The sequence below is a fragment of the Ornithodoros turicata genome, chromosome 3 (genome assembly GCF_037126465.1).
Source record: "Ornithodoros turicata isolate Travis chromosome 3, ASM3712646v1, whole genome shotgun sequence".
In the NCBI taxonomy this organism is placed as follows: Eukaryota; Metazoa; Arthropoda; class Arachnida; order Ixodida; family Argasidae; genus Ornithodoros; species Ornithodoros turicata.
The window spans coordinates 96,945,829-96,965,547 of record NC_088203.1 but is presented as its reverse complement, the minus strand read 5'-3'; the positions used below and the strand labels follow the sequence as shown (position 1 = coordinate 96,965,547).

The following is a 19,719-nucleotide window of genomic DNA, read 5'->3' as shown; positions in this document are numbered from 1 at the left end:
CCTTGAATGTATTTCCGTTTCTGCTGCTGCTACAATCGGGAAAAAAATGTTTTGCGGGATTCTGTCGATAACGGTCGTAGATACGCTACATATAATTTAATAATCACAGACTTTGAGGGCAACGTGATCGAGGATCTCTGTAATCATGTTACGTAATATCTATTGCCACACTTGAAATATTTTCAAAGATTGTCAAAGGAATCCCGGTTGACGACCAAGTATCAGGCACGTCCTTCCGGTTTGGTTCAGGCGGATTCAGGAAAGCGCCGTCCTGAATCCGGCTGGACCTACGCCGGAATGTCCTGATAGCGCCTGAACAGTGCCGGATTCCGCCCGAATCAGCCGGATAGTGCCCGGAATCAGGTCTGATTCAGGTTATTCAGGAAGTTTCGTACGGGACGTTTTGTGGCCGGCGATAGTTATTGAGATTCCCTTTGGGCTGGCGATAAAATGAAGGCAAGGTAAATAGAACGGAATAGGAGATGCGTGTGTCTGGCTTCCGCGTCTACGTGAAAATTGCGTTGTTTCTTGATTGACGGAACGCGTTTTTCTGTTTCGGTACCGTTGTTGGAGAATACTCAGAATAGCTAATGTGAGATATCACGTTACGTGGAAATTGTGTTGATAATCATGAATGTTTTGTCGGTGTTGTGATGGCTGCAGTGTTTCCGTGCTTCGCTCCGATGTTCCGAGAGATTAGGTTTGTGCATCGCTATAAAGGGAACTGGGGCGCCTTCGTTGGGTGCACGTCGCGGTAGTGTATGTTACCATCTAACGTTTTTGATGATAACCTACGGGCAATTTCTTTTTGTTCTGTAGTGCAAGGCGCTTCTCTGCAGTGCTCGGACGCTTTGCTAAGGGAGCGCACTTTACAGGGGCTGCTGATTTCATTGCGTTTTTATTCTCGCTCATCCTGCTACATGTAATAAAGGTTCACGAAATAATTCCCCCTGACCTGCTTGGAGGATACCTCGCCGAAATTTTTGTTAGCTACTTCATAACAACGTGATTTCGACATGCCACTGAATGGCGCTACGATGTGAGCAATATTAATTTTAAAAAATGGTTGACCACATACACACAAAATGACATTGCACCTGGCATCATTGATGCTGCGCAATATCCTTCTGTTTGTCATTGTAACAAATAACATAAGGCTCACAAAAAATATATAGTGGCTTAGCACATGCTACACGGTCTCGTACAAAAGCCCAGTGGTAGATAGCTAGAGGCAACGCTTGATATTTTCGAGCATTTCGGTTTCAAAGTTTTCCAACACATTGTACTCGTTCTATGAGCGTACCGCAGCCCATCGCGTTACATGAAGCCGGATCCTGGTGCATATAGTCTCTGTTATGATCGTCGTTCCAACTAGGCCTTCAGAATTATATACGATAAATTTAGGAAGCTAGTGACAGAAAAATTACTTTACTGCCTATATACGAGAAACAGTAAACGTGCTTTCCGTTCTTCTACTCCTATACTTAAATATTTTTATATTATATATAACTATGTTTTCTTAGACTTCTCTCTCAGACCTACATCGGCCCCGTACTGGTATCTGTGAACCCTTTCAAGCAATTGTCCTACTTCACCAACAAGCAAGTAGAACAGTACCAGGGAGCGGTGAGTACCTCACACTTCTCTACCATAGTTCGTGTCTCTGCAGCACTTTGCTATTGTTACTCCGATACGATATTTTTCTGGTGCCTGAACGACTCGCCGGGACACTTGTTCCGTGAATGGCAATGTCAGTGTCCTCGTGATTGAGGTGCTTCATCACAGGAGGCTGCGCATGCTGTCGCTCAAGATTGCCTGTCGTTCGTCATATTGCACTCCCTTCCTGTGCTTTGAGCAGCGGTGCAATTATTAGGCCGAGTAGCCTAAGCCGCGTAGGGAGGAGGGGGGGGGGCAGTGGCCACACACTGAAGGGAGATGATTCAGGAAAGCCAGTGCTGGTGTTGGAAAATCAAGATAAGTGAGGGACCTGTCTCTCGTGTGTCCGTATAACTGTCGGTTTCCCATCATGCCCGTCGCGGCTTGGGCTAAACGAGGGAACAACATGCGGATTGGAGAGGGCCCATCTGAATGAGGATTAGGATAACTGGGCAGTCGCATAACGCGTTGTTGAGTTTTTTTTTTTTTTTTTTCAGCTGAAGGTGCAGCAGGTATGAGTGTACGCTGAAAAACTACTGAACAAAATATTGTAAATACGTAAAATCAGATTCTAATAACGGAGATTGGCATGAGAGCTGGTGCTTAGGTGTTGACAATAGCACTGTTGACTGCTACAAAACAGCAAATCATTCCGCGCCTTTCCCAATCTTCGAGCTGAACTATTCATGTAGCAGCGCGAACAATGTTTGGGAATTCTTTACAAATCGTTCAAGTTGCGCTGCAACCTGTCTAGTATTATTTCACCGTTACTAGCACATGTACCACAATAACAAGCGAAAGGAGACTCATTTCCAGAATCGCTTTACGAGGACGGAGTTGTCCTCTCCACGGCAGTCTTCCTACACGAACTTTCGAGCCGGCTTCAATGATGCCGGTGCTGTTGCTGGCAATGACCACACTTCGAAATATCTCTCTCATTATTTATTACACGCAAAAGCTCGTAAGCAGTACCGATTGTGACACTCACCCTACCTAATGATCAGATAGAGTAGGTGATAAGTGGCACTACGCGACACACGCTGCATTCATCACGTGTCCCTCAGACTAGGGCCAGGCAGAGGATGCAACAGAGGCAACAGATGCAGAACGCTAATGCCGCGTACACCGCCAACTGGACGGTTATCATGGTAAAGGTGAAATAATATAGGAATTTGTCGCAATAGTGCGAGCTGTTCATATCTTCAAACTCGGGTACGTACACCCTGTAAGTCCACACACATCCCGCTATGAACCAGATCATTGCGAATATGTCTGCAACGGCCCGAAGGCAGTCTACGAGAGGCTCCTGCTGACGCCCGTCACGTCGCCAGCGCACACCGCACGAAATATGTAACACGAGATCAAAGAGCTGAACGGTACCTCCAACGACGAGGTATATGGGAATGTTACTCTCTGCGGGGCAGTCATTTATGTGGACGGTTCCGATGATCACCATCGCTATTGGTATGATCAGGAGAACCACCAACGCAATTATACACGGGAGTGTCGCTGTCGTGCTCTCTTCCATATTGAGGACGAAATCTGTCTTGCTGCTAGATGTTTCCCACACTTCCTGGACCCGTGCCACCAGTTTCGGCTTTCCCGAACCTCGTACGCTCGTCCACACGTTCCTCACACGAGTCACAATCCATCTGTCCTGAACCCCTCCTTGAGCAGCCCTGCACGACGGATCATGCTTGATGGTGATATGCGAGCAGTCATTGATGACGGCGAGACATTTGTTTTCGTGGCCGCAGTCGCAGTCGATAAAAACAAGGATGCTGCCATCTTTAGCGGTCACAGCCATGCTTTCCGAGGTAACCTGTGCAAACGGAACGATCGCAAAGCTGTGTTCTTCTTCTTCTTCTTCTTCGTCTTTCTCCGCAGTGGCGCATAGCACGGGGCAATTGGCCACGGATCGTGACATGAGGGCCCAGTTGATGGTTGACGGTGACGATGGTTACGTGAAGCGATGAGAGGATGAGATGAGTGAAATGACTGAATAAAAGATGAGCGGGGGAATGGAATGACGACCTGAATGACGAGGTGCAAATCAACTAGAGACGATAACACGCTACGGCAGTTCCACTGAATGACGCTAAGGCTGAGAATCATTGACGATTGTTGTTTGGACTAGCTGGGTCAGAATATCTACAGAATAGCTGTGTTCTACAAGAGTCACTGCATGCAATGTTGCATGCACCACGTCGTCCTTCTTCTGCTTCTTCTTCCTCTTCTCAAAAGATATGTTAAATGAAATGTTGAAATGCGTTGGCTCGACGTTTGAAACGAAGCGTTTGCCTTCGTCGCCCAGTGTTCCTGAGGACGCAAATGCTGACCACTTCTAAGCATAACTTCCGACACGTCCTCGAAGTGACCATCGACCGTCGGCTCTAGAACTGAGACATGAAATTCGTTCTTGCGCGATCGACCGACCACTGGTCGTCGACCCCTGAAGGATACGGGTCAAGACTGATGGCATGTCACGACATCCTTGACTACTTCGCGTGTGGCCAGAAATCCCCCCACAGTACTAACCTATACCCAGGCAGACATACTAAAAGTGAAAAATGAAGGAAAAAAAAAAAACACCCAGAAGGACGAGACCCTGCGACAGACGTGTAAAGCTAGTATACAATACAACATAGAAGTGGACGTGACAAAGGCTCAAATTCCACAGTTACAAGATCAGAGAGTGCAGAACGTGATGGACACGAAGAGTGCATGAGCCAAACAACTGTAAGCACAGTCGTTAAGTAAGCACAACATATGTCACGGAGAGATAAAGTGACCTGTCTATTGGACGCGCCGAAACCTGTGAGCGAAAGGGAGAGAAGGCAGATTTAGCGGCTATTTGATACCACGTACAGGCCCTACACTTTATCAAGCGTAATCCGCAGTTCGGGCACCTGAACTTAGCAGGGAACGAAAAACAAATGACCGCCTCATAGCTTGGATATGCGACGACTGTCTTATCCACAAAAGTAACGAAGAGGCGTTAGAGGCGCCTCTCGCGGGATATTCGCCCTAGTTCTCACCTAAGAGACCTTATCACGCCACATGAATAACACGGGATCAAGTATGAGAAGCTGCTTGAGTCCCACATATATGCTCTTCTGACGCGGTCGTAAACATTCACTTTCGTGTTTGAAGTTTGAGTACGTCTTCATTCCACAAGTAAGGTAAAATCTAGAAGCAGAATGAACCTGTTGGCTCCTGGAATGTCTCGGTTGCTGTGTGAGTCTCCGTAAGGTAGCGCTGACATCCATGCTCAAGACGACACCAGCAGTGGTTCAGCCATCTTCTTCTACGTCTGATTACGTAGTACCCTGTGCTTTCCAGCGCCGCACGTATCTCACTGGACGCGTAAGGCGTTCCATGTCCTCCCCTGGTACAAGATGCCCCAAAGTAGAGCAGTCCTTGGATCAACATCCGCCTAGGCCAAGATGGCCCTGAAGCCCAGTTCCCCTTTAGAAACACTGTCTAAAGATTGCACGCTAGTCAGAAAAGAAAAACCGTAGAATATGGCCGATACTGCTTTTTTATTCCGTGTTAGCGCCTTGAGGCGACTGTGTCTATGGGCGGAGTACAGATGTGGACAGATGGAGAGAGGACAACATGAAGGAATGGGAATGAGTAAAGGGTTAATATGCGTCCTGGAGTGACTTCAAGAGGAACTGTGCCGACATTCACCTGCAAAGTGTACCACCCAGAGAAAACTTCAGAGAGCACAGCCGCTGGTAGGATTCGAACTCACTACCTGGTAGTTGTCTTCAGTAGCTGGCTACTCCCAACGAGCGAACGCTTTTACCCGCACGGCCATGCCTCTTGTATTTTTTCTTTTTTTCGCGGTCATGCCGCTAGTGGCCGATAATTGATTCCGTCGCATAAATATCCTGCACTTCGAAGCTCCCACAGCGAAATTTTCAGTGTATTTTTCAATTCAGAATTGAAATTTTCAGAATATCGGTCATTCTTGTGCGTTTTGTGAGGCACTGAAGGGCCGGACTCGTGCATGGGGCTTAGTTTGTGACCCTTTAATTCGCAGGGGCATAAGGTTTACAAAAAGACAGCCACGAATGTGTCGGTCCACCGCTACTTTCCGTGCCCGTACTTTCGCATATTGTTCTCTTATGACTCGGGTGCCACCTCACTGTGCACCACCATGAAAAGCGAAAAGAGGCTCATTTCCAAAATCGCTTTACGAGGGTAGGGTTGTCTCCCCACGGCAACTTTTCTACATGAAGTTAACAAAAACTTTCCAGTCAGCTTCAATGATTCCGGTGCTGTTGCAGGCAATGAACACACTTCGAAAATCTGTCTCATCATTTATTACACGCTGAAGCAGTACCGATTGTGACACTCACCCTACCTAATGATCAGGTAGAGTAGGTAATAAGCGGCGGTACGTGACACACGCTGCTATCATCACGTGACCGTCAGGCCTATGGCCAGGCAGAGGATGCAAGCGAGGCAGAACGCCAATGCCGCGTACACCGCCAACTGGACGGTTATCATGGTAAAGGTGAAATAATACAGGAATTTGTTGCAATAGTGCGAACTCTCCATATCTTGAAACTCGGGTACGTACACCTTGTAAGTCCACACACATCCCGCTATGAACCAGATCAGTGCGAATACGTCTGCAACGGCCCGAAGGCAGTCTACGAGAGGCTCCTGCTGACGCCCGTCACGTCGCCAGCGCATCCCGCACGAAATATGTAACACGAGATCAAACAGCTGAACGGTGCCTCCAACGACGAGGTATATGGGAATGTTACTCTCTGCGGGGCAGTCATTTATGTGGACGGTTCCGATGATCACCATCGCTATTGGTATGATCAGGAGAACCACCAACGCAATGATACACGGGAGTGTCGCTGTCGTGCTCTCTTCCATATTGAGGACGAAATCAGTCTCGCTGCTAGACCTTTCCCACACTTCCTGAACCCGTGCCACCAGTTTCGGCTTTCTCGAACCTCGTACGCTCGTCCACACGTTCCTCACACGAGTCACAATCCATCTGTCCTGACCCCCTCCTTGAGCAGCCCTGCATGACGGATCATGCTTGATGGTTATATGCGTGCAGTCGTTGATGACGGCGAGACATTTGTTTTCGTGGCCGCAGTTGCAGTCGATAAAAACAAGGATGCTGCCATCTTTAGCGGTCACAGCCATGCTTTCCGAGGTAACCTGTGCAAACGGAACGATCGCAAACCTGTTCTACAAGAGTCACTGCATGCAATGTTGCATGCACCACGTCGTCGTCCTTCTGCTTCTTCTTCCTCTTCTCAAAAGATATGTTAAATGAAATGTTGAAATGCGTTGGCTTGACGTTTGAAAGAAAGCGTTCGCCATCGTCGCCCAGTCTTCGTGATGATGCAAATGCTGGCCACTTTTGAGGATAACTTCCGACACATCCCCGAGGTGACCATAGACCGTCGGCTGTAGAACTGAGGTATGAAATTCGTTCTTGCGCAGTCGACCGACCACTGGTTGTCGACCCTGAAGGATACGGGTCAAGACTGATGGCATGCCACGACATCCTTGACTACTTGGTGTGTGGCCAGAAATCCCCCAACAGCACCCAGGCAGACATACTAAAAGTGAAAAATGAAGAAAAAAAAAAACACCCAGAAGGACGAGACCCTGTTACAGGCGTGTAAAGCTAGTATGCAGCACAACATAATATCCTCCAATACCTAATATAACCTAATATTCTCCATTGAAGCCATCCAGAACAGGGCTGTGCGCTTCATCTCCTCCTCATATTCACGGTCCACCAGTGTGTCCTCATTGAAAGCTAGTTTCAACATCCCACTTCTCAGCAATAGACGTAGAATTGCTAGGCTGTGCTTAATACACAAGATGTACCAGCATCCCACACTTTCTCACGGGTTGTTTCTTAACCCAGACTACGTTTCTAACCGCATCGACCACTCCAAAAAAATAAAACAAGTTCCTTGCCGCACAAATAATTTTCTTCATTCTTTTGTTCCATCTGCAATATCGGATTGGAATAGTCTTCCACAGCGCATTGTAGACATTGTTAATCCGAGTGCTTTCCGGGACGAACTATGTACATATTTTCAGTGAATATCTTTTTGGAAAGTTTCTCTTTTCAGTCTCTCTTTTCCACCCTTGCTTTCTAACATGTTATAGTATAACAGTATGTGTAACCTTAACCTTGTATAATTTTAAGTTTGTGCTATAATTGTAGCTCGCGAGTGTTGTTGTAGATTGATTTTGTACCACTTACTGAACTTGCCACTTTTTTGTCCACCCCTCATGTAATGCCCCTGGGGCCTTGAGGTACAAGAATAAATAAATAAATAAATAAAACATAGAAGTGGACGTGACAAAGGCTCAAATTCTACAGTTACAAGATCAGAGAGTGCAGAACGTGATGGACACGAAGAGTGCATGAGCCAAACAACTGTAAGCACAGTCGTTAAGTAAGCACAACAGATGTCACGGAGAGATAAAAGTGACCTGTCTATTGGACGCGCCAAAACCTGTGAGCGAAAGGGAGAGAAGGCGCAGATTTAGCGGCTATTTGATACCACGTACAGACCCTACACTTTATCAAGCGTAATCCGCAGTTCGGGCACCTGAACTTAGCAGGGAACGAAAAACAAATGACCGCCTCGTAGCTTGGATATGCGGCGACTGTCTTATCCACAAAAGTAACGAAGAGCCTTTAGAGGCGCCTCTCGCGGGATATTCGCCCTAGTTCTCACCTAAGAGACCTTATCTCGCCACATGAATAACACGGGATCGAGTATGAGAAGCTGTTTGAGTCCCACATAGGCTCTTCTGACCCGCTCGTAAAACATTCACTTTCGTGTTTGAAGTTTGAGTACGTCTTCATTCCACAAGTAAGGTAAAATCCAGAAGCAGAATGAACCTGTTGGCTCCTGGGATGTCTCGATTGCCGTGTGAGGCTCCGTAAGGTAGCGCTGACATCCATGCTCAAGACGACACCAGCAGTGGTTCAGCCATCTTCTTCTACGTCTGATTACCCTGTGCTTTCCAGCGCCGCACGTATCTCACTGGACGCGTAAGGCGTTCCATGTCCTCCCCTGGTACAAGATGCCCCAAAGTAGAGCAGTCCTTGGGTCAACATCCGCCTAGGCCAAGATGGCCCTGAAGCCCAGTTCCCTTTTAGAAACGCTGTCTAAAGATTGCGCGCTAGCCAGAAAAGAAAAACCGTAGAATATGGCCGATACTGTTTTTTTTTTTATTCCGTGTTAGCGCATTGAGGCGACTGTGGCAATGAGCGGCGTACAGATGTGGACAGATGCAGAGAGGACAGCAGGAAGGAGTGGGAATGAGTAAGGGTTTAATATGCGTCCTGGAGTGACTTCAAGCGGAACTGTGCCGACATTCACCTGCAAAGTGCACCACCCAGGGTAAACTTCAGACAGCACAGCCGTTGGTAGGATTCCAACCCACCACCTCGTACCTATCTTCAGTATGAGCTGGCTACTCCCAACGAGCGGACGCTTTTACTCGCACGGCATCCTGCACTTCGAAGCTCCCACAGCGAAATTTTCAGTTTATTTTTCAATTCAGAATTGAAAATTTCAGAATATCTGTCATTCTTGTGCGTTTTGTGAGGCACTGAAGGGCCGGACTCGTGCATGGGGCTTAGTTTGTGACCCTTTAATTCGCAGGGGCCTATAGTTTACAAAAAGACAGCCACGAATGTGTCGGTCCACCGCTTACTTTCCGTGCCCGTACTTTTGCACATTGTTCTCTTATGACTCGGGTGCCATCTCAGTGTGCACCACCATGAAAAGCGAAGAGAGGCTCATTTCCAAAATCGCTTTACGTGGGTAGGGTTGTCTCCCCACGGCAACTTTTCTACATGAAGTTAACAAAAACGTTCCAGTCAGCTTCAATGATTCCGGTGCTGTTGCAGGCAATGACCACACTTCGAAAATCTGTCTCATCATTTATTACACGCCGAAGCCCGTAAGCAGTACCGATTGTGACACTCGCCCTACCTAATGATCAGATAGAGTAGGTGATAAGCGGCAGTACGTGACACACGCTGTCATCATCACGTGTCCCTCAGGCCTACGGCCAGGCAGAGGATGCAACAGCTGCAGAACAGCAACGCCGCGTACACCGCCAACTGGACGGTTACCAAGGTAAAGGTGAAATAATATAGGAATTTGTTGCAATAGTGCGAACTCTCCCTATCTTGAAACTCGGGTACGTACGCCCTGTAGGTCCACACACATCCCGCTATGAACCAGATCAGTGCAAATATGTCTGCAACGGCCCGAAGGCTGTCTACGAGAGGCTCCTGCTGACGCCCGTCACGTCGCCAGCGCATCCCGCACGAAATACGTAGCACGAGATCAAACAGCTGAACGGTGCCTCCAACGACGAGGTATATGGGAATGTTACTCTCTGCGGGGCAGTCATTTATGTGGACGGTTCCGATGATCACCATCGCTATTGGTATAATCAGGACAAGCACCAGCGCAATGATACACGGGAGGGTCGCTGTCGTGCTCTTTTCCATATTGAGGACGAAATCTGTCTCGCTGCTAGACCCTTCCCGCACTTCCTGGACCCGTGCCACCAGTTTCGTCTTTCTCGAACCTCGTACTCTCGTCCACACGCTCCTCACACGAGTCACAATCCATCTGTCCTGACCCCCTCCTCGAGCAGCCTTGCACGACGGATCATGCTTGATGGTTATATGCGTGCAGTCATTGACGACGGCGAGACATTTCTTTTCGTGGCCGCGGTTGCAGTCGATAAAAACAAGGATGTTGCCATCTTTATCGGTCTCAGCCATGTTTTCCGAGATAACTTGCACAGTGGGAACGATCGCAAAACGGTTCCACAGAAGTCACCGCATGCAATGTTGCATGCACCACGTCGTTCTTCTTCTGCTGCTGCTTCCTCTTCTCAAAAGATATGTAACGCTGAAATGCGGTGGCTTGACGTTTGAAAGAAAGCGTTTGCCATCGTCGCCCAGTCTTCATGAGGATGCAAATGCTGGCCACTTTTGAGCATAACTTCCGACACATCCTCGAGGTGACCATAGACCCTCAGCTTTAGACCACAGACCCTCAACTAAGACATGAAATTCGTCCCTTCTATGGTGTTCCAGCCTCAGAACATCAATTCTCTCATGAAATTCGTCGTCGAAACTGGTCGTCGACCCTGAAGGATTTGGGTCAAGTCTGATGGCATGCCACGACATCCTTGAGTACTTCGCGTGTGGCCGAAAATTCCCCCACTGTACTAATTTATACCCAGCGATAGCCAGACATGCTAAAAGTAAAAAAAAAAGCCTTCAGCCGTCGCAGGATAGTATCCATCATCCGCTCAAATGTAGCGGGAGCATTGCATAGACCAAATGGCATTACCGTGAACTCGTATAAGCCATCCGGTGTAACGGTGTGACCCGGTCGTGGTGCCACCACCAGCAGTGGTGCAGCCATCGTCTTCTCGTGCATCTGGTTGCGTAATACCCTATGCTTTTGAGCGCAGCACAGTTTATCACATATTTCGCTGGACGCGCAAGGTGCTTCATGTCCCCCCCCCCCCCCGGTACAGTGCTGGACAAAGGTTTACGGAACACTCTCTGGCGCATTCCTTCTTCAGGGTGACACGCTAGCAGCAAAGGGGACTGTATGGACATACAGACATGCGCCTAGGTAAGCCGGTCACCTGTTTGCAAGTCCCTACAGCACCATTCGCTGCTAACGAAGGAACCGGCGCATTCCTCCCTGTGGAAGGAATGCGCCGGAGCGCGTTCCATAAACTTTTGTTCAGCACTGTACAAGATGTGTTGAAGTAGAGCAGTCCTTGAGGCAACATCCGCCTGGGCCAAGATGGCCGTGGGGCCCCATTCCACACTAGAGAGTTTCTGTAGATCGTACGCTATCGCCTTTGCGTACGTAAGAGATAGCGTTGATGGTTCTGCGCACGCCCATAACAGAAAGAGAGCTTCGCGCAGTACGCAGATCCAGCAACGCTGTCTGCTACGTACGCTATCGCCTTTGCGTACGATGTACTAAAATTCTCTACTGTCTAAAGATTGCACGCTAGCCAGAAAAGAAAAAGCGTAGAATTTGGCCGATATTTTTTTTTATTCTGTGTTAGGGCCGCGAGGCAACTGTGGCTATGAGCGGCGAATACAGATGTGGGCAGATGGACAGAGGACAGCAGGATGGAGTGGGTATGTGTAGGGTGGGGGGGGGGGGTTAATATCCGTCCTGGACTGACTTCAAGGGGAACTGTGTCGACACTCACCTGCAAAGTGTGCCACCCAGGGAAAACTTCATACAGCACAGCCTTTGGTAGGATTCGAACCCACCACCTGGTACAAGTTGGGACAAAAGTTTACGGAACACGCGAGCGTCGTAGTTTTTCTTCGGTGCGACACCCTAGCGGCCGGCGGAAGCGGGTGAGTTCACTGCTTCGGAGGGGAGGAAGCGGGCGCTGTTAGCGACACACAGTGGTAGTTAGTTCCAGTGTGGCTTGGGAGTGTCTGGGATGTGGAAGCTACCGCTGTGTGTCGCTAACAGCGCATCCTTCCACACCTCCGAAACAGTGAACTCACCCGCTTCCAGTGGCCGCTAGGGTGTCGCACCGAAGAAAAAGTACGACGCTCGCGTGTTCCGTAAACTTTTGTCCCAACCTGTACCAGTCTTCAGCACGAATTGGCTACCGTAGGCGAGCGGACGCGTTTACCTGCTCGGCCAGGCCTCTGTTTTTTATTGTCTTGTTTTTGTTTTCACGGCCATGCCGCTGGTGGACGATAATTGATTTTTCCGACCAAAATTTTCGGTGTATTTTTCAATTCAGAATTTAAATTTTCAGAATATCGGTCATACTTACGAGTTGTGTGATGTACCGAAGGGGGCAGGTGCATGGGAGTTAGTTTGTGACCCTTTAATTCGCAGGGACCTTATAGGTTTACAGAAAGAACAGCCACGAATGTATCGGTCCACCGCTTACTTCCCGTGCCCGTACTTTTGCCAATTGTTCTCTTATGACTCGTGTGCCACCTCGCTGTGCACACATGTGTGCCCAGTTGCGGTCTCCGACCAGCGTGCCGTCGTCTCGCAGGCTGTTCTTTCTATATGCAAATGAACTGTCATCATTGCCAGCTTTCTAGGAAAGGGCGTTCCTCTGGCTCGTGGTGAGTCACAGACAAAAGGATGAGACGCTCGGTTGCTTGAATGTATTATAGTATACGAGTTGGAATGTTCGGAGAAGGACGCGCTTCTGTATCTGCGTCGCGGAATATATATATCGCGTGTCAGCTCTACGTTAGGGTCCGAGCAGGTTTGCACGTGTCCGTTTTTGGGTACTATTTAGCGGCGCTTATACTTGGTCTCTGCTTTCGAGATGTACCGCTCACAATGAGCGCACAATGTTTTCAGACAACATTGGGAGTGACTGGAATTCAGGATTTTTGTTTTGCCCTCTTAGCAATCTTTTTCCGTGACGTCATTCTTCTTAGTAACGTCACGCCGCGTTCTCTGACTGCTCCGGAAGACATTTTTGTTTAAAGATACATCTCGTGTTATCGTGCTGCGTTTTTTCGTGACTATTAAACGAATTCCGCAGGTCGTTTTAATGCAGCGCTGTGTAGCGTGCCGGTACGGTATCGGTGTAGAAAGGAACGGAACGAACAATGCAACGCGACGCACGCTGCACTGAAGCTACTAGTGTAACGTGCACACTCGAGTCGGTGTGAGCTTTTCGGCACTGCAGCGACAGCGAAGTTCCCCCATATGTTTGTTTCAAACTCCATAAAATCTTCCACACGTCAAGTGTCCTGGAACAGCTGGTCGCTCCAGTGGGACCTACGTTTCCATTTTTTTTCTTTCTATTTCTATTCTATTCCATAAAATCTCCCGACGAAAACACGAAACAAGCGTCGCCGCCAAATGCGACCTCCGGGAGAAACGCTAAACATTAACTCATACCAGTCGAATATCCCCAAAGAAATCCTGTAAGAAACAAGTCTAGCATTACAGCCTCCTTGGGTGCCCTTGATACTTTTTCGCCCGTATTAGCCTAATGTTGTTCCGTCCTTGTTAACGAGGCACGAAATTCAGCAGAACGACGCACTGCATTGCTCAAGATTGCATTTCAGAGAACTCGCATGCGAGTTAGCTGTCAAGTCGTATAAGTCTTGTCTGGTGTAATTATCAATTATCCCCGAGAAAGGAGCAGACCTGAGATTTGCACAGCACCACGAATTACGTCTTGCCGGTGCGTTGTATTAAACTTGCACTGAAATCCGCGCAAAGCTCGTTCGTGGGAGATGTTCCGCCTGCATGAAAAATGCCTCGCATTGCCTGCGGAGGCATTCCAGTTTTCCTCTAGCTCGTCGTTGCTGGCCACACACAAGTGAGCATTATTATCACGACTATTCGAACCGTGCTCCGTACGGGAAATGTCGAGGGATCTTGGATTTTGTATAAGCACTGTCTGGCGTCTAATTTGTGATAAGGGTTTCATTCCCGGCCCGATATTGCAAACTCGCCGAGGCTTGCCTCATACCCCACAGGCGGGGGCTAATTATTTGAGAAGAATTTTTGGCTACTCCTCGCACAAATTACACGACGATCCCTTAATTACGTGATGATGGGGCGCGTTCCCATGAGATACGCACTCTAATTTTGTAGGCGAAAGTTCCGATATTTGCTTGCGGAAAATATGCGTTCGTTCGTAGTTGGATCGTTCGGGAGCTTTCTCTTTTAGTAGCAGAATCGCGCTAATTTTTTTAATTGCATTGTTCGTTTTTCACGGGATTGTTACATCATCATCATCAGAAAGAAAAGTTGGAATTTATACGGATATGGGTCGAGTACAGGTACCAACCCGTTACATGTCCTACCGTCACGCAGCAACATGACCACGTCTGGGCTGACTCTTCATGTTTTTTTTTTTTTTCAACTAATCTAATCTATACAGCAACGGAAGGGCAAGTGGCTTATGGTCGAAAAAGTTAAGAACGAAAATGTGTGTGTGTGTACGTGTGCGTGCGTGCGTGTGTGTGTGTTGTGTAGTGCGTTCGTGTGTGTGTGTGTGGAGGACAGCTTGTACGTAACATTAACTTCATTATCATATCTCACATCTAAAGTTTCGCGTGTAATGGGGTAGTGTACTGCTCTCCAGCGGTGAATCGCCCCATGTCATAGTCACGATTTATTATTTGTTGTTGTTGTTCACAAAACGTAACGACGTTCCAGTTGTGCTTATCCTGAATCGCGGTTACGCAGTTGGTTGTAATGATACATTGCACCTTATAGCTTTTTTTCTTCTCTCTGATGCCACGAACTTGGGTCCTAAATTATCGTACGTTCTCGGTTGGAACTCTGTGGCCATACAGTATATTTGTTATCTTTGTTATCATTGCATATTGGGTCTTGCCAGGTGCCCAAAATCTACATCGTGCCCGTGTAACCTCAGTCAGTTCCTCATTACTGTATTGTTGTCACCTTACAGGCTTCCTACGAAAACCCTCCTCACATCTACGCTTTGGCGGACAACATGTATCGCAACATGCTGATCGACAGTGAAGGCCAATGCGTCATCATTTCGTGAGTACCACTTCTGCTCACGTAATCAGTCACATCGTACGCACGCTACCAGACGACCCCCCGCTGTTACGTCTGGCCGTTGCAGTGCAGGAATGGTTACACTGGCGTCAGTGTGATTGTTACACTGGTCGTTCCAGAATGACACAAATGAGTGTAACACCAGCGTAGCTCCCATTACACCGTAACTATGGGAGGTGTAGACCGGAACACGCTCTCATTTCCGGTCGCCTTCCTTTATACAATCTTATCACTCAGCGCTGCTTATCACTGACATTTCAAACCGTTAAGGGAAATACGTGACTCGAAACACACACAAAGACCTGCGGAATCGAAACCAAACCCGCTTCTGCAAACCGTATTCACGGCGTCACTCCATCTTATCTCCTAAACCTCGTTTGATATCTCGGGCTGACTGTAATTGTCCAATGCTGCGTTGGCGTCGTTGAACTTTGCCATCTCATTACTTCCCCCACTCTTTTTATCTCTTCTTTAACGTTCTTCCCTGTAGCAGTCAACAGATATAAATGGATGCCCCCAACTGCCCACGCCTTTGACACGTCGTTAATCTTAATGTGAGAAGCGTTTACTTTTTTATTATTGTTATTATTATTTCTTATCCCCTCTTCTCGAACATTATCGGCTGGCCTTTCTCCCACGCTACCCCAGGAAGGAAGTATGTCGTCAATCGACCGGCTTCGATAAGAACTACTTAAAAATACAGGGTGAGACGCTGGGGAACCTCGAATCACAAATTCATAAGGACGGTCCCCGTACCTGGTGATTCGATGACGCAAAGGGGTCCTAGGTTTCATAAAGGAAAACGGAGTGCTATCGAAACCAGGGGGTTGTAGACTTCCGAAACGACCTGGCAGGGGGGGGGGGGGGGGGATATGTTTATCATTTTAAAAAAAAGGAGGGAAAGGTTAGTCTGCGCTACGGCAGCTTGCTATTCCTGTGCAGCGAAACCTTCGCTGTCGAGCTTCTCCATACGGAGTAGGTGCTTCTGCACAGTGCTTCGCTTGACAGGAAAAACTGGATGTTTGAACGCGATGATGGCACACTCTTAGCGGAATACCTCTTATATAAGTGGTAATTTTTTAAAATTGTTTACCTCCTATTTATGTGGCATTCAGTACCTTATGATGTCCAATGCAAGATTTACATTTTTCCTGTTAATCCAACCGACAAATCGCGTGATAACGTACACGTTAAAATGAGTGGTACCTGGAACATTACCTGTTATTCTATGAGGTGCACTGTAACTGGTGTACCTTTCATCTAGGCGACTTTTGAACTCAGTGACCTGCACTCACTTCCGTAACAGTTGGCTATATGGTAGATAAAGGCGTGAGAGAACGTTCTTTGATTACCTTTTTTTTATATATGTGTGGATTGATGAACAGAAGCATTGTGTGCTGTTATTCAAGTGGATAGGTGCTCATGCTCAAGGACATAATTAATTTGTTCATCACGATTGCGTACAGAAACGAAGGTCAACCCCTTGGGAGCAAATCGGATTCGTCATTATTTTGGCTTCGTTTCATTCCTTTTGCTTTGATGCACATTTACAGGAGCGCTGGATCATCTTGTTGGCGGTATCCTATGAATACTTACAAATTTCCCTTACTGACATCCCATCATCATCCCTTCATCCTCCCCCAACGCGAAATAGGGCAGTGTACAGCCTCAGCGGCGGTGAATCGCCCAGCCCATTACCATCCAATGTGTGTGTGTGTGTGTGTGTGTGTCCCTTACTTACGAAACTTTTATGACTACTACGTGAAGGAGTTATCTTCATAAAATTGTCGTACAATAGTGTGCATTTCATATATGATGTTTGTGATATGTTCATTGACTTGACGTGATGTATGAAGATTGAATTGGTCAGAATTTAGCCATTCTCCGCATGACGGTGACTTTCGAGAGGAATCGCATGCTTTGTTTGTCGTTCCCTACGCATGCTTTCTCGATTACACGAGGAAATGTGCTAGATTGGTCGTTGGGACGCCTTGGATAAACTAGCAGAGGGCCCTCCACGCAAGGCCATACAGCATCCACCGTTTCAGCGTTACGTTTGCGCGTGAAATATAGTTCCTAGTTGCGGATTTTACTGTCATGCAGGTCTACCATATTTCTCAAATGCACAGTTGTAATGTAACCACCAAATTTTTTTGTCGCCTCACTTCTGTTTGTGTTTCGTGAGCCGAACAGATCTCGGAAGTGAGAATGCTTATCCGAGAAGGACCTTCAAGCGAAGCGCGATTTGTGACGCAAGCGGCGACACCTTCCTTTTGAGCTCTCTAGAGCGACGTGGTGTGAGGATGACAAAGGGATCGCGGTCCTAATGAAGGGGCGCGTTCACAATGAGATGGCCCCGCATTTGATCCATTGATTCCTAATGAGAGCCTTTGAGCGGCTCTGTGGGTTTAGGCCATCCGCACCATTGCGCAAAGTGCCTGTTTGCGCACGACCGTTGGAGAACGGGCTGTTCGGTCACCTTACGTGACTTTTAATTTCCTTTCCGAAGCCACCTGGATCCGGTTATATGCCGATAGAAAGACGACGTTGGCAGCAGTTCTCTGCGCACGTGTTCCTTGTCCATGAGGCCGAAAGTAAAGGGTTCCCTGGAATTTCTGGTGGAAGCTGAAACAGCGACGAAACATTGATACGAATAATGAATATCCGATATCGGTATCGAACGAAGGAACGATATCGATATTTGTATATTTATTACCGCTATTTTTTTTTCGTTGCTATCGATGCTTTAAAAATATCTAGGTTTTGTCAATGTGTGCATAGGTATAAATATATTTATCTTTGTCACAAATATCGATATGTATCGATTAAATATTACCATATATCGATAACGCACCGCTGTATTGTTTCACGTGTCAGTATTTTACGATATTCAGAATTCCCATATATTTGCGGATGTAGTAGATTCTCCTGGTGGTAACTACGGTGAACGCATAGAGACTACTTTTTTTTATCCTTTCATTTTTGAGTAGACCGTGCAGCGTTTCAGAGCTATAAAACAGCACGCATACCAACTGCTCAGATACCTTAAACCGATAAACCTTACGACTGAGCACTAAATAATTCCACAACACGCACTTTTAATAGTATTACTTTATCGAACGTTGAAACGATTTCACCGCAGATGCGCACTTCGAAAATGGTTTCCCGACGTCTAACCGAAACGGCAATGCTAGGGGAAAAAAAGCTCCCCACAGAAGACGGGTGTAGTGGCAATACTTGCTTCTCCATCCATCTTAATCGTTCTCCAATTGAAGGAGAGCCTCAGTCGATATGGAGGCAGCATGGTGCAGCTGCGCTCGCAAAGTCCCACCGAAATCTCACCCTAAGAGCCCCCAGCTCCATTTCCGGGCAGCCGCTGTGCATCACATAAAATTGGGTCACTGGACTAACGAGCTGTTTTCACTTATGCAGAGCACTTTCGGACGGTCTTTCACGTCTACGACTGTTGAAAGCGCAACTGAGCATTTTATCATGGCCAACTTGCGTATAAAAGCAAGCGTGCTATTGTGAAACCAGTCTCGCCTTATTATTCTTTTATTCTCGAAGTGCTCTATGGTTTATGCGGCTAGACTGTTTTACGCGAGTCTGACACTTAGCAGATAACAGTTCCACAGTGTGCTCTATAGTATGAGTCGTCTAATAAATGTTCTCAAACAACAGTTCCACAGCGTGACAACACATATCAGTAGAACATAAACATAATAATAGTTGGGTGTAGGTTTGCACGTAAGGTGAGTCGAGCTTTTCCCTTTCTTTTCTTCTTTTTCTTCTCCTTTTCTTTTCTTCTCCCCTTTTCCTTTTTTGGAATAGCAAGCCGACCGCCGTCTGGCTGACATTTCTTGTCTTTTTCTTAATAAACATATCATCCCCCCCCCCCCCTCGAGCTAGAAAGCTGTTGGAAGTGCTACAAAACTTGGCTCATCCTTTTCAATTGAACTGGTTAACAGTTGTTGCAATTTTACAAGCTTTACCGCAAGGAATATCGCCGTTATGATTCGTTGCACTGTTCACTTGCAGATAACCAGTTCCCTTCTGGCTGACCCAAGATTACAACGCGAAGGAACTGCCCTCATTCATAAGCAAGCTGGGGTTTCCCTATGCTTATAATTTCAGAACGGACCGAAAAACGAGGGCTAACTTGCACAGTTGAACCTCAGCTGGGTAGAATTATTATTTTCAAAGTGACTATGATTCAGTTATAGTCACTTTGAAGCCATATATTGCTCAAGAAATCAGCTCAACGCTCAACGTGCGCTTAAAGCGCTACTACGGATTTCCCTCATTTCTCTTCATTTGTTTTAGATATAACGAGCACGAATAACACGTCCTGGAGTAGCCAGTCTCGATGGCTCGGGACTAACATTTCCATCTTTTTCTTTTACAAATCAAATCAAATAAAAAATAAATGTCTTCAGAATCCTACCTAATTGATGTC

The 19,719-nt window shown here is 47.2% G+C and overlaps 2 protein-coding genes across 3 annotated transcripts in view; one reads left to right on the top strand and one right to left on the bottom strand.

The window, feature by feature from the left end:
* The window catches only part of LOC135388942 (unconventional myosin-Ie-like), a 216,272-nt gene that overhangs the window by 29,533 nt on the left and 167,020 nt on the right, over positions 1-19,719 (top strand). Inside the window, exons 3-4 of the mRNA XM_064618826.1 lie at positions 1,537-1,626; positions 15,151-15,245. Of these exons, the coding sequence (XP_064474896.1) occupies positions 1,537-1,626; positions 15,151-15,245 (185 nt within the window). The remainder of the gene's footprint in view (positions 1-1,536; positions 1,627-15,150; positions 15,246-19,719) is intronic.
* Positions 1-19,719, bottom strand: part of LOC135388941 (potassium/sodium hyperpolarization-activated cyclic nucleotide-gated channel 2-like) — a 271,076-nt gene that overhangs the window by 158,134 nt on the left and 93,223 nt on the right. The window lies entirely within an intron of this gene.